This window comes from Miniopterus natalensis, chromosome 9, assembly GCF_054644295.1.
Source record: "Miniopterus natalensis isolate mMinNat1 chromosome 9, mMinNat1.hap1, whole genome shotgun sequence".
Taxonomy (NCBI): Eukaryota; Metazoa; Chordata; class Mammalia; order Chiroptera; family Miniopteridae; genus Miniopterus; species Miniopterus natalensis.
This window is the reverse complement of record NC_142089.1, coordinates 8721277-8736008: the sequence shown is the minus strand read 5'-3', so window position 1 is coordinate 8736008 and position 14732 is coordinate 8721277. Positions and strand designations below refer to the sequence as shown.

General features: G+C 48.3%; 1 protein-coding gene across 1 annotated transcript in view; it reads right to left on the bottom strand.

Moving 5' to 3' along the window:
* ASAP3 (ArfGAP with SH3 domain, ankyrin repeat and PH domain 3) overlaps positions 1 to 5346 on the bottom strand; it is a 40172-nt gene extending 34826 nt beyond the window's left edge. The window contains 1 exon segment of the mRNA XM_087820162.1: positions 5156 to 5346. Within this exon segment, the coding sequence (XP_087676288.1) occupies positions 5156 to 5284 (129 nt within the window). The 5' untranslated portion in view covers positions 5285 to 5346.
* Positions 5347 to 14732: the final 9386 nt, after the last annotated feature.

Sequence of the window (14732 nt, the reverse complement as noted above, 5' to 3'; positions counted from 1 at the left end):
GTACAAATGTGTGAGTCACCTAAAAGACGGGAGACAACTAAAGCCATGGGTGTGGGTGAGACTCCCTGCGGACAGAGGCTAGCACGAGGAGAGATGAAGACACGGCCAAACCTCAAGGGAGGCCTTGACCAGGAGCATGAGCCTTCATGCCACTTATCACAACGTGCAATTACTGACTTGTTTGTTTACCACCCAGAAAACTGTAGGCTCAATGGAGCAAAGACGGCATCTCCTTTAACGAGCTGTGTGTTACCCGGTGCCTAATACAGGGCCTGGCACAAACAGTCCCCAGGCAGTATGCTGGCTGCTATGTCCCTCGGCAGGACCGGCCTCATCCATTCCAACATGATTGGGTCCACTGGTCCCTACTGCCCAGCAAAAACCCCAAATGCCTAATTGGCATTCAAGACCCTCCAAGTCGTGCTTTATCCCGAGATCTCCAATCCATCTTTTTAATTCCCTTACACCTAAGCTTTCCAAACTGAGGTTCATCTACACCAGGATAACTAGGTAGGCACAAAACACAACGAGCACAGTGCCTCTCCCCGGATCCTAGGTTGTGGCAGATGAAGCAGAATTGCCATGGACACGTGAGAGAGAACTTTCTGGGCCCTGCCCCTCTTCTCTGAGAAGTGCACCCCTCCACAGTGTAGATCTCTGTGCCATGTTTACCCTGCCCAAGTCTATCCTCCATGAACTCTGTTGATGAAACCAGGGTGGAGACTGGGCTTCTGGAACCAATCCAGAACAGGGCCAGGCCATTAACCTCTCCGCCAAGAACTTGGATGTGGCACACAAACCTGGCTTGATAACCTTTAGATGCTGGGCCAGTGAGGTCACGTGAATGTCTTCCCCAGAAGATTGCGTTATGCCCTTTGAGGCCTGGGTGATGACAAGTGATCAAAAGCAGTGTTTAGATATGCAGAAAGAAACAGAGGCAGAAGACAGAGAGGAGCACGAAGTAGCTGCCTTTGTTTCTGATGACTTCCCAGCCTCCACGGAGGCCCCGGGGAGTTTCCAGCCTCCACGGAGGCCTGGTGAGGTCTCCTTTTCCTGACTGCTCTTCAGTCCCAAGAGGCACCTCTAATTCCTTAAAACAAATTTCCCTTCAGTGTAAACAGGCTTGAGAGGGCTTATGTTTCTTACAAACAATGTCTAAGATTATGTGATATTATGATTTTTTTGGTAAAATAAATGTAGACAAAGTAGAATGTAAAATTCACAAGCATATTAAGAATTAAGAATGAAATCCTTTCTGAACAAAATATAAAAAAGCAAAAGTTGGCCCCGGCTGGGTAGCTCAGCTGGTTAGAGCATTGCCTCAATGCACTAAGGTTGTGGGTTTGATCCCCGGTCAGGGCACATACAAGAATCAAGCAATGAATGCATAAATAAATGGAACCACAAATCGATGTTTCTCTCTCCCTCCTCTCTCTCTAAAAACAATAAATTAAACACAGAGACACACACAAAAGCAAAAGTCACAAAGGAAAAGATAAATTTGACTCCAATAAAATTTAAAACTGTGCATTATAAGACATGATATCAATTTAGGCAAATATGCTCCCTACCAACCCTTTCCGGGTAATATAATTTCTCTGAGGATACACATTGGGAAACATGCACATTTCCATAGCAATTACCTCTGGGGAGAGTATAGCGATTGTGAGACACAGTCAGAGGTGACTTTAGACTTTTCAGTTATGTTTTTAGATTTTTTAATTAAAACTTATTATGTCCTTTGTACAACTAAAACTTCATCAAATCTCTCTCTCTCTCTCTCTCTCTCTCTCTCTCTCTCTATATATATATATATATATATACATATCACAAGCTTTTGAATATCTATATGTGGTGGACTGCTTCATTTGAGACCCAGTAGGAGATAAAACTTCACTAGTAGCTTGAGATGTGTTATCTAGCATGAATTCTCAGCACTTGTCAAAATGGCTTACTTGGTTCCTACATATGCTCTCTTCCTACCAGTCTCAAAATTCACTCTTGTCTTCCTCACTTAATGGAGTTCTTCCATCTTTCAATACCCACCTGGAAGTGTCACCTCCTCCAGGAAGCTCTCCCTGATTATACCAGTCCTCACTGCTCTCTCCCTGCCCTATTTTACCAGCCTCTATGGCACTAACTGAACTTTCTCTGGGCACTCAGGACAGACTCCTAGGTTCCTACTTATCTCCCTAAGATATCCAGCAAATGAGAGCCAGCAAACGAGAGCAGAATCTTAATGTCCTTGGTGCTTAGCACAGAAATGGCATGAAGAACTGGACAGGCCTTAGAGTCAGACAGACCTACTATGTGACACAAGGCAACTGCCTTAACCTCCCTGGGCCCATTTTCACCTGTGTTATTGTGATTATCAATGAGATGATGGATGTAAAGGGGTCCAGGACCAAAGAAGGTGGTTGACATAATGATGATCTGTCTTACTCCCTGTATTTCAGTATTTCACAGTTAAAATCCAAAAACTTTAACAACCCAGAGAGGGATGATTAGACCCATTTTAAGGGTAAAATAAAAGGTTCAGAGAAGTTACAAAGGGAGGACAGGCAGTTGGACTTTAGAAGGAAAGAGAATAGGACCAGAGGTTAGAACATTTCAGTAGAAATGTCAATTTGTCCCTTACCCAGCTGTGGGAGCTTGGAATTGTCTTGCACTCTCAGGACATCAGTTTCCCCATCTCAGATAAGAGCCTCCCTAGATGATCTCTATCTTAAAGTGGCCCTCAACGCTGATATTCTAGATTCCTGTGACCTACCCAGGGTCCTTCCCAGAAGGACTGCAAAGAAGGGCTGCAAGTCCTAGAGTAACTGCAAGTAACAGAGTCCCTAGTTACTCCCAGGAAACCAGCTGGGACTGGAAGACTTGATTTAAGAATCAGTTGCACCCTGGCCAGTGTGGCTCAGTTGGTTGGAGCGTCGTCCCATGCACCAAAAGGTCATGGGTTTGAGTCCCAGTCAAGGCACATAGCCAGGTTTCAGCTGGATCGCCCTTCAGGGGGTACAACTGATCAATGTCTCTCTCACACCGATGTTTCTCTCTCTTTCTTCCTCTCTCTCTAAAATCAATAACAACATATCCTTTGGTGAGGATTAAATTTAAAAAAAGAATCTGTTACATTCTGATTCATCCAAATTCACCCAGCTTCAAGTGGGGGGGGGTGCCAGTTTCAAATTACATGTAAATACAAACACGAATGCAAAACCAAACAGGAAACCTCCGGAAAGTCCAATCCAAAGGTCAGATTCTAACTTTTGGGGCAGTGAAATGCTGATGAGGAAAGTCATGTTTGGGTGCCACAGGCTTTCTGCTGTAAAAATGAACCTTGTGTACACCAAACCAGTCTCAAAGGCAAAGGAGACCTGGTTTTGCCAGGCCTGAACTGAGGCAAAACGGAGCCCTGACCACAGCCTGCTTCAGCCTCCAGACCCATTCCAAGGGCTCCCCCATCCCCTCCAGGCACACACAAGTGCTCACACACACCAAGCCAGGCAAGGCCAGATGCACAGGCATAAATGGGCATTTCTGTCCCTGGAGAAGGGTTCATAGTACAGCCCCTTCTCCTGCTCTGGCTCTGATTTAACATTTTAATGAACAACCCAGAGAGGAGGGTGAACTGTGACAGAACTAAGGGTGCTGATGGCACTGAATTCTTCCAGGTCATGAAATGTGAGACTATGAAGACAAACCTCAGGAAGCTCTCTCCTCGGGATGAGGCACTGTGGCAGTTTCCCTATGAGCCTCCCAGTAAAATACAATTCATATTCCTAGGTGGTGGAAGCTACTGGTTCTGCCCAAGGAAGGAGGCCAAAGGATCATTGGCTGCTTCTTATTTTAATTAAAACCTATATCCTATTAGGCTGGGCTCTGTGAGAGAAATGGACAAAAGAGACCCAGCCACTGTCTAAAGAGGCCTGTCAATTAACCTGATCTTCATTCCATTTATCAAGGTGCATGCCTTACACGCATTGCCTCATGAAATACCATAGCCCTGTAGGGTAAATATTATTATCTCCATTTTACAGATGCCAAAAGTGGGGCTCAAACAAATCAGGTCACATGCCCAAGCTCACACAGCTAGCAAGCTGCAGAGCCAGAATTTGAACACAGTCTGCCTCCCCCAAAGTTAGTGCTCTTTTCACAAACCTCTATCATCCCGCTACAAAGTGACAGACACAGACTCTGAGAAGGGGTTCAGCCTGCCAGAGGACAGAAGGAAAAGAACTTTCCCAAGACACTGATCCGGGATATTATGAACTATTGAGCTTTGTATCAGCCATGTAGTAGGTGCTCAATACTCTTATGGTGAAGGATGGACGGTGAGGGCAACGGCTGAGGTCCTAAATGTCACCCAAATTCAGGGCATCCTCTGAAAGGGAGCTGCGAACACACATTATTCCCCGTTGGCCCAAAGCTGCAGGGTGTCTGCCCTAGAATATTCCCTGCAGGGGAGGCCCGGCAAAGCGCTGCAGGTCCGAGAAGAGCAATGAACTCCAGAAGAGGAATGAACTCCAAAGAGTAGGGGAATGGGGTGGGGCAGCCTGCAGGGGTAAAAGAAAAGGCCTGGGACTCGTTTCTGGGAAAGACAAAGAGGAGAGGGGAGGGGGAGGAGACTAGAAACTTGCCAACAGCCTGGCCAAGGTGAACCCCGGCTCCTGGCGCCTCCTCATTCGCATTCATTCCACAGCCACCAGAGCCAGCAGCCAGGGGGAGGGGGCCTCCCTGCAGCCAGGGAGAAGCAAGTTCTTGACTGAGGCGGGAAGGCCTGCTGGCCAGAAGAGGAGTGACTTTGGGGCCAAACTTGTGGGGGCTCCAAAGATGAAAACCCAAACAGATGCAGTGAGGAGCTGAGCAAACACAAGCGACGGTGCAGGTCACCAAGAACCCCGGGGGGTATGTTCCCCGACCTGTGAAGTCTGTCATCGAGGTGACCTCGAGACCTCCCACAAACGGTCCCTCCGGCCCTCCCCAAGGCCTCGACGGTGAGGACGCGGATGTTTGAGATGCACTCGGTTCTCACAGATCTAGGGGGGGAGCAGGTTCCTGGGGAGCGGTAAGGGCCAACACAGCTCCGGTCACGCCTGTGAACGTCAAGGCGAGGCCCTGCCGCGACCCCGCACCCTTCCCGCCTCGGCCCCCTCACCTCCTCCCGCGCCAGTGCCGCCCCCCGGCACCGGGGCATCTTGGCGGCGAAGGCTGCGGCCCCGGCCGGGGAGTTGAGGTCCTCGGCTGTAACGGCGAGGAACTCCGCGATGCTGAGCTGCTCCGGCATGGTGGGCGCGGGCCGGCGGCTCCGGGGCTGCGGGAGCGGAGCGCGGGGCGCGCTAGTCACACAGCTCTGGGCTGGCCTCACAGCTCCCCGCGGGCGCCGTCGGGACCTCCGAAGGCCCCGCCCCCTGCGCCCCGCCCCGCCCCCGACTGCCTCCGCTGCCTACCGCCAAGTCCCCTCGGGTCCCGGAGCCCGGGGCTTCCTCACCCCGTCCTCTCCTCGGCCCCGCCCCGGCCTTCCAGCCTCTCCCCCCAGCTTAGCGTCCACGGCCCTCGCGGCCCCTCTCCCGGCTCCTCGGCCCCGCCCCCTGGCCGCCCAGCCCCTGAGAGCTCCGCCCCTGGCTCACCGCCCCGCCCCCTGCCTCTCCCTGGGCTCCTCGGCCCCGCCCCCTGGCCGCCCAGCCCCTGAGAGCTCCGCCCCTGGCTCACCGCCCCGCCCCCTGCCTCTCCCTGGGCTCCTCGGCCCCGCCCCTTGCCTCGCTGCCCCGCCCCCGGCCTCCCCTGAAGCGCCTCCGGCCCCCCGCCGCCCTCCCGGCGCCTCCAGGTTCCGCTCGCTTTCCTCCCGCTGCCCGGTTCTCCTCCCTCCCACCGGCTGCCCTTCGTTCCCAGCCCTCATGCCCTCGCCCCTTCAGCCTCGCCACCGCCCCCAAGCCCTGCGGGTCTCCGCGGCCCGCTCCGCCCGGAATCACCCCGCATCGCCCTTGCTCCCCGCTCCCTGCTGTGCGCCCCCGGTCCCGCGCGCTGCTGGGGCCGCCCACCTGCCCCTCGGCCCCGCCCCCAGCCGGGGGCCCGGCGTCCCCGGGAAACTGATCTGGGAAAAGTCACATCCCTGCTTGAGACCCGTTTCCTCCCCTGCAAAATGGGAGGTCTGACGCCCGCTCGGTGATGATGTTTCGAGGAAAGACGCCAGCGTGCGGGTGCCCAGGAGGCGCTAGCGCTCCCGCTCGCCCTTCCCCTCCCTGCGCTTAGCCTGGCGCCCTTCGCCCCTCGCCCTCGCCCCGCTCGCCCCCGCCAGGCTGCGGAGGGCCGCCCCTCGCCGCGCACTCACTCTCTCCTCTTGGGAGCCACCCATGTCTTTGGGTGGATGACGGATGGGGTTCAGAATACAAATCGACTTTGATGTAGTTCTGGAAAAGATTCCTTCAGGTACAATATCAGGGAAGCACCGAGGTGAAGAGCATTGGCTGTGGGTCTGATGGATGAAGTCCCAGGCCTGGTGCTGCTGCTGGCCAGCTGCGTGCAGCTGGGGGAATGGCTTGCTTCTCTAAGGCTGAATTTCTTCCTCTTGAAGTGGCCTGATGGTCTCTTACCCCATAAGGTGCCTGAGAGAATGACAGAGCTTGCGTAGAAAAAGAAAACTTGAAGAGCTATACACTAAAATATTACCGTCTGAGGACATTATGAGTAATTTTTTTTTTCTTTTGGCTAATTTGTGTATCTTAACTTTTCTGTAAGGAACATATACTGCTTGTGTAATAGAATTAAACGTTGAAAAAAAAATATGTACAGTCTGGTGGAGGTGACAGGACAAATGTGCTGTGAAATACAACTCTGCTTCACCCCTCAGGCACCTTTCAACCCACTCCAGTTTGTTTTCAGCCCCAAGCATCCAGAGTTATTTCAAGGTCGACTAGGCTCTCCTTCTCTTAAAACGCAACAGGCACTTACTTGTCTTGCTTGATTGACTTCTAGGAGCATCTGTCAGTGTTACCCACTCCCTCTTTCTTGAAACACACTTTCCCTAGCATTCTGGGACAACCATCTTCCTTGGTGGTCCTCCTTCCTCTTTGCTCCTTCTCAGGGACCTTTCTGAGATGTTTCTCTGCATGGATCTTAGATGCCGGAGTCACTGGGAGCCCTCTGCTGGACTCCTTGCTCTTCTCACTGTACCCAGGCTTCTTGGACACCTTCATGCTGCATCACCAGATTCCTTTACACCGTCAATGTTGATGTTTCCTGTTTAGTTTCCTATTGCTGCTGTAACAAATTACCGCAAATATGGTGGCATAAAACAACACACATTTATTCTCTTACGGTTCTGGGGGTCAGAAGTCTGAAATGCATTTCACTGGACTGAAATCAAGGTATCAGCAGGGTCACACTCCCTCCAGAGGCTCTAGGGGAGCATCCGTTTCCTTAACCTTTGTCAGCTTCTAGAACTGCATACCTTGCATTCTTTGGCCCCTGGCCAACCTCCTCTATCTGCAAGGGCATCTCGTGTTTGCAAAGGCACCACACTGCCTTCTTTTCTGTGGCCAACTCTCCCTCAGTCTTATAAGCACATTTGTTATTACATTTAGGGTCCACCTGGATAATCCAGGATAATCTCCCCATCTCAAGATCCTTAAGTGAATCACATCTGCAAGATTCCACAACTTGAAATAATAATGAAAATAATAAGTTATCAGACTTGTTTTGTGTAGGCACTCTTCTCAGCCCATTACATACAATAATTCAGAATTCTCTCAAAGGTAGGTGCTATTACTATCTCCATTTTACAGAATAGGAAACTAAGACAGGGAGCCCTAAGGAGCTTGCCCAAGTTTACTAGCAAGTGATTGATGGAACCAGGAGACAACGCAGGCAATTTGGCTGTGAGCTGGTGCCTGATGTCTGGGCTTCTATTTCCCTTGGCCTAGGTGAAAGCAGATCCAAGCCAGGGAGGAACACAGGAAAATTCAAGTTTGTCTTCACTGGCTTCCTCATTAGAGGCAGAGGATCACCAGGGTGCTCTACCCTCTGCCCCTGCTCTAGCCAAGAAAGACCTCCAGCAACTTTGGGTGAAGCCTATCCAGGCAACCTCAAGTGGAGGATGCCATGGGTGGTCTAAAGTCTTTTCTCGAGCCTAGTGGGGACAAGCTTTGGAGTCAGGTCTAGCTTTCAGTGCTGGCTCTGCTCCTTATTAGCTTGGGCAAGCCTCAGTTTCCTCATATGGAAAATGGAGATAATAATGCCTGACTCGTGGGACTATTGTGAGGATTAAAGTACATAACACTGTAAGCACTCAGAAAATGGTGATTGATATTGCTATTTATCTTTGATGGAAGAAAAAAAAAAAACTCCGTATAGTTTTCTGGAGGTCTGTCTTATAGCTCTGAAGTCAGAAGTCTGAAATGGGTCTTACTGGGCTAAAATCAAGGTGTTGGCAGGGCTGTGTTCCTTCAGAGCAAAGAATCCATTTCCTTGCCTTTCAGACTTCTAGAAGCTGTTTGCCTTCCTGGCTCATGGCCTCTTCCTCCACCTTCAAAGCCAGTAGTGCAGTATCTTGAAATCTCTCCCTGACTCTGACACCAACTCTCCTGCCTCTTTCACTTATAAGGACCCTTGTGACTGCACTGGGCCCACCTGAATAATCCAGGATCTCCCCATCTCAGGATCAGCTGATTGGCAGCCTTAATTCCATCTGCAGTCCTAATTGCCCCTTGCCATGTGACATAACATATTCACAGGCTCTGGGGATTAGAATATTATTCTGCCTACCACAGTGGGTAAGTAAGGAAGCGCTGTTGTTGGGCAGTGACATACCTGGACTTTGAGCTATCAGCACACCTGTGCTCAAAAACCTGCTATGGCTCCCTACTACCTCCAGGATAAGTCCAGACCTCTCAGCCCGGCAGGCAAGGCCTTTCATAAGGCTACTTATGAACAGGCACTTTCTGGCCTCCTTGCCTCTGCTCTACCTGAAAGGCTTTTTTTTCCACTTAATGATCTTTAAAGTCCTTCCATTCATCATGGCCAAGTTCAGATGTCATCTCTTCCATGAAACCTTTTCAGAACCCTCAAAACCACTCTCCCTCCTCTAGCACTATTAGAGAAGGTCTTGACGAGTTATTTGTGTGTGTCCTGGTTTGAGTTGGTCCCCATCTGACTGTGGGCAGTTGAAGCACGGGGACTACTGTAGGCCTATGGTTCTCACACTTGAGAACTGCACAGAATCACCTGGAGGGCTTGTTAAAACACAGGCTGCTGGATCTAACACCTGAAATCTTTGATTCAGTAGATCTGCAGTGGGACCTGGTATCTGCATTTCTAACAGGTGATCCTGATGCTTCTGGTCCAGGGAACACACTTTGAGGACCACAGGCACAGAAGTGGAGGTGTTGGCATGAGGCTAGACTTGGGCTCAAATCTCAGCTCTGCCTGTCACTGTGTGACTTTGGCTACATCCTTGCCCTCTCTGAGCTGCTTTCTCATCTCTGCAAGGATTCATCCCCCTCCCCCACAGTAGGCAGATGTAAGGAGTAACAGGCTCAGGACAGTGCCATGTACCTTGATGGTGCTGAATAAATGGCACAATGCTCTACCTCTATGATTTCCCTCTCCCTGTGTTTGGACTTTTTAGTCGGTGCTCAATAAAAACTTGTGAATTGGTTTTAGGGAAAACTACTGACTTGGACCCTGATGAAAAATGCTGGCAAAATGAGAAGAGCTGAAATAGCCAAACTGTACATGCCTGGGTGAAAGGAATGCTAATTACCTTCACACTGGTGAGCGTTTTCCTTCTATGCCTCGTGACACACAGCATGGTGACAATCATGTGTATCATCACAACGGGCAGCAGATCAACTATGTCATGAGTTCAGGGTCATTTACCCAGCACCTCCAAGGAGCTTGCCTCAGGGGATGCACTGCCTGGGGAAGGAGACTCCCTGTGGCTGGGACACTGCCTGCAGACTTCCCTGAGACCTGTTGTCTTAGGACACCGAGCACGCACACACATAAGGCTTCCTTTGCTGCTCCTGGAGCAAGGTGTCGTCTCACAATTTACATTTGCAGGACATAAGCATGCTTTTCATGGGTAAAGGGCTGTGTCTTTGTCTCCCTGGCATCTAGCATTGTACACACAAAGGAAATGTCCAAGGTCAGAATGAAACCCCTTCAATGCAAATTAGGAGGCTGGGCCACATGGTGGTTAAGACCATGAGTCTTGCTCTGGCCGGTTTTGCTTAGTGGTTAGAGCGTCAGCCTGAGGACTGAAGGGGTCCCAGGTTCAATTCCAGCCAAGGGCACGTACCTCGGTTGCAGGTTCCATCCCCGGCCCTGGTTGGGGTGTGTGCAGGAGGCAACCAGTCGATGTGTCTCTTTCACATCGATGTTTCAATCTCTCTATCCCTTCCACTCTCTCTGAAATAAAAAATAAAAATAAAAAAAGACCATGAGTCTTAGAGTTTGGCTGGCCCGATTCCAGCCCTGTTCTATCACCAGGGCTGGGACTAGAACTAGGCAGGTGAGGCGTCCTTCTTGTCTCACCCTCCTGCCTCGCCCTGCCCCTGGTCCTGTCCACTACTTCCAGCTGTGTGTCCTTAGGAAAGTAATTTCACCTCTCTGAGCCCCACTGAAAACAATAATACCTATTCAATAAAGTTTTGGGGAGTTTAAAAAGTAACACCTGATCCTTAATGATCCTTAACAGTTTTTATAAAGGGTATTTTTTTCTCCCCAATTTCAGCTTTTGTCAGAGTGGCCACCAGAGGGCAGTGGTCTCCATGCTGGGAAAATAATCTGCCTGGTGATCTGGGATCCCTTTGGAGGAACACACACACACACACACACACACACACAGACACACACACACACACACACACACACACACAGACACACACACGTGCTCACCCATGCCAGGAGGGGTGTATGGCCTTGATTGGATGGACACAGCAGCCGGCCAGCAGGTACACTGGGCATCCTATCCTGCTGGTCACTTTCCCACTCTCTGCTATAGTCACTTGAGGAGTGGCAGGAGCCTGAGACCCTTGAACTGGGATTTACTGGGACGCTGTTCTATATACTCTTACCATGGAGACAACTGGTCTTTTCTCAAGCCTAGTGGGAACAAGCTTTGGAGACAGGTCTGGCTTTCAACACTTCTGTTGTCATATCTAAGAAACCATTGCCTAATCCAGGGTCATGAAGATCTATGTCTATGCTTTTTCTGAGAGTTTTGTAGTTTTAGTGCTTATATTTTGGTCTTTGATCCATTTTGAGTTAAATTTTGTATATGGTGTTTTGTTAGGGGTCCGACTTCATTCTTTTGCATGTGAATATCCAGTTGTCCCAAACTATCTGTTGAAAAAAATTTTTTTTGAATTGTCTTGGCACCTTGTTAAAAAAATCGATTGACTGTAAATGTAAGGGCTTATTTCTGGACACTCAGTTCTAATCCATTGAGCTATGTCTATCCTTATTTTTGTCTTGACTACTGTAGCTTTGTAATCAGTTTTGAAATCTGGGCGTGTGAATCTTCCAACTTTTTTTCTTTTTTGAGATTATTTTGGCTATTCTGGGTAACCTTGGGTTTCCACATGAATTTTAGGATCAGCTTGTCAATATTCTGCAAAGAAGCCAGCTAGAATTTTGATGGAGACTGCATTGAATTTGTAAATCAATTTGGGGAGTATTGGCCTCTTAACACTATTAAGTCTTTCAATCCATGAACATGAGATGTCTTTTTATTTATTTAGGTATTCTTTCGTTTCTTTCAGTGATGCTTTGTAGTTTCCAGAAAGCAAGTTTTGCATTTGTTAAATTTATTTCTAAGTATCTTACTCTTTTTGATGCTATTATAAATTAATTCTTCTTAATTTCATTTATTGGATTGTTCATTGCTAGAGTATAGAAACACAACTGATTTTTGCATGTTGGGCTTGTATTCTACAACCTCACTGAACTCACTTGTTAGTTTTATATATTTTAATGGATTCTTCAGGGTTTCCTATATATGAGGATCATGCTATCTACAAATAAAGCTAGTTTTCATTCCTTCCCATCTGATGCCTTTTATTTCATTTTCTTGCCTAACTGCCCTGGCTAGAGCCTCCAGCACAGTGGCGAACAGAATGGAGGGAGTAGACATTCTTGTCTTTTTTCGGATCTGGTGGGGGAAAGAAAGCATTTGGTATTTCACAATTAAGTATGATGCCAGCTGTGGGTTTTTCACAGATGCTCTTTATCAGGTTGAGAAAGTTCCCTTCTATTCCTAGTTTGTTGAGGGTTTTTTTTTAAATCATGAAGGGGTGTTGAATTTTGTTACTTAACTCTTTCTGCACCTATTGAGATGATCATGTGGTTCTCATCCTTTATTTTACTGATATGGTGCATTGCATTAACTGATTTTCAGATTTTAAACTAACCTTGCATTCTCGGGAGAAATCTCCTGGTGTCTAATTCTCATTTACGTTGCTGAATTTGGTTTGCTAGTGTTTTGTTGAGAATTTTTGCATCTCTGTGCAGAAGAGACCTCATGCCCATTTACAGTTAACTTCATTCTTACCTCTAGTCTCAGGCAACCACTAATTTATTTTTTGTCTTTATAGATTTTCCTATTCTGGACTTTTCATATAAATGGAATAAATGTTATCTTTGGGGACTAGCTTCTTTCACTTAGCATAATGTTTTTGAGCATCCATATTGTATCCTTTTATGGCTGAATAGTGTGAATCCTCCACTATATGGATCTAGCATTTGTATCTGTTTACCAGTTGATGGATATTTAGCTGTTTCCAGTTTGGGGCTATTATGAATAATGCTGCTATGAACATTCATGTGCAAGTCTTGTCTTCACATAGACATGTTTTCGTATCTCTGGAGTAGACACCTAGGAGTGGAATTACTGGGTCCTATGGTAGTTTTATGTTTATCATTTTGAGGAACTGCCAAACTGTTTTCCAAAATAGCTGTACCATTTTACATTCCCACCAGCAAAGTGTGAGGGCTACCTGGGAATATATTTAAAATATGTGAGTGTTTCCTCATCTATAAAGTGCCAATAATAATACTGACTTCATTAAGTGAATATTAAATGAGATTATATGTGAAGGACTTAGCACAGTGCTGGGCCCAGACACCCATAAAAACTTAACAAATGGCATTTTTTAATGTTCCCTTGTCTATACTAATGTCCCAAATTCGACCTTGCTTTGCTTACCTGTTAGAGATTGTCTTCATGCCTTCCACGTAAACTGACACATTGGTGTTAAGTTCCAGACCCTTCTCATTAGTCCCCTATGGTCTCACAGGACCCCCCAACCTTGTCCCCCATCCCACTGCCCTCAAGGTCTGTGTTGACTTCTTTGACTCAGCGGGCTTTCACTCCGAATTGGCAGATTGGGGCAGCCAGCAGTGCTCTGTGGCACCCACCTTGGTCTGCTGGACCACAGGACAGAGCGTATTGATTGCTCTGCAGAGCGTATTGATTGCTCTCGTCCCCCAGATGCCCAACTCCAGGCTTCTCCTGTTTATCCTTAAAGACATAGTTCGGACATGACCTCCTCCAGGAAGCCTTCCCTAATGACCCCTCAACTCCTATAATGTATATTACTGCAACCGTCACATCATTTGTAATTATACTTTTGTGTCTGTGTCTTGTGCGCGTCCTGAGCCTATTCTTACTCGCTTCTATCTCCCCAGTGGCTAGCATAAATAACACATAAATAGCCATATCCATGCACAAAGTATTGAAGGTCACGTGTTAGTGTCCAGGAAAACTGAGACTCTTGCACTGGACCCTGAAGAATAAAACAGGAGTCTGTTCAGCTGAAATGGGGAGCAGGGCGCGCCAGGAGGAGCGCACAGCATGTAAAGGCCAAGAAGAGAGAAAACATGGTTTTCAGGAACTAGTAAGTCGCGTGGCTGAGTGACGGGGAGTGGCCAGTGAGGCTGGAAGTTAGGGTAAGCCAGCTGGAAGGCTGTAAATGGGCATTCGTGCCAAGCCAAGGGGGAAACTTAACCCTAAGGGCAGAGAGGAGCCATCCACGACGTAGGGGAGCGGCGTAACCAGAACTGTTTTAGGAGGATCTCTCTGGGGGAGCAGAGGACATGGTTCTCAAACTTCAGCTGCAATCACCCGGAGGGTTTACTAAGACACGGTTCCCGGTCCTACCCCGTTTCTTCTTCAGAAGGTGTCGAGTGGGGCCCAAGAATATGCATTTCTCACAAGCTCCCAGGTAATGCTGGTCTGAGGACACTGTGAAAAGCACTGCTGGAAGGGATGAGATAAAGCCTGGGCCGCAGAGGGAATATTAGGGCAGCTGCTGAATTCGCCCAGGTCAGAGGTGATGCCGGCAGAGCAGGGCAGGTGCTCACATTTTAGATGTGGTTGCTGCCAACTTTTCAGTGTGTGTTTTTTTAAGTTAGAGTTTTTATTTTTTTTATTTTTAATCCTTACCTGAGGATATTTTTTCCATTGCTTTTCAGAGAGTGGAAAGGAGAGAGAGGGAGAGAGAGAAACATTGATGTGAAAAAGACACATCCCTTGGTTACCTCCAGCAGGCGCCCCATCTGGGGCCAGGGATGGAGCCTACAACTGAGGTATGTGCCCTTGACTGGAATCGAACCCGGGACCCTTCAGTCTGCAGGCTGATGCTCTAACCACTGAGCCAAACCAGCTAGGGCTTCAGTGTCTTAATGGTGAGATTTCAGGCATGGTAATAAGCCAGTGTGGAAAAGGGAGGCTGTTT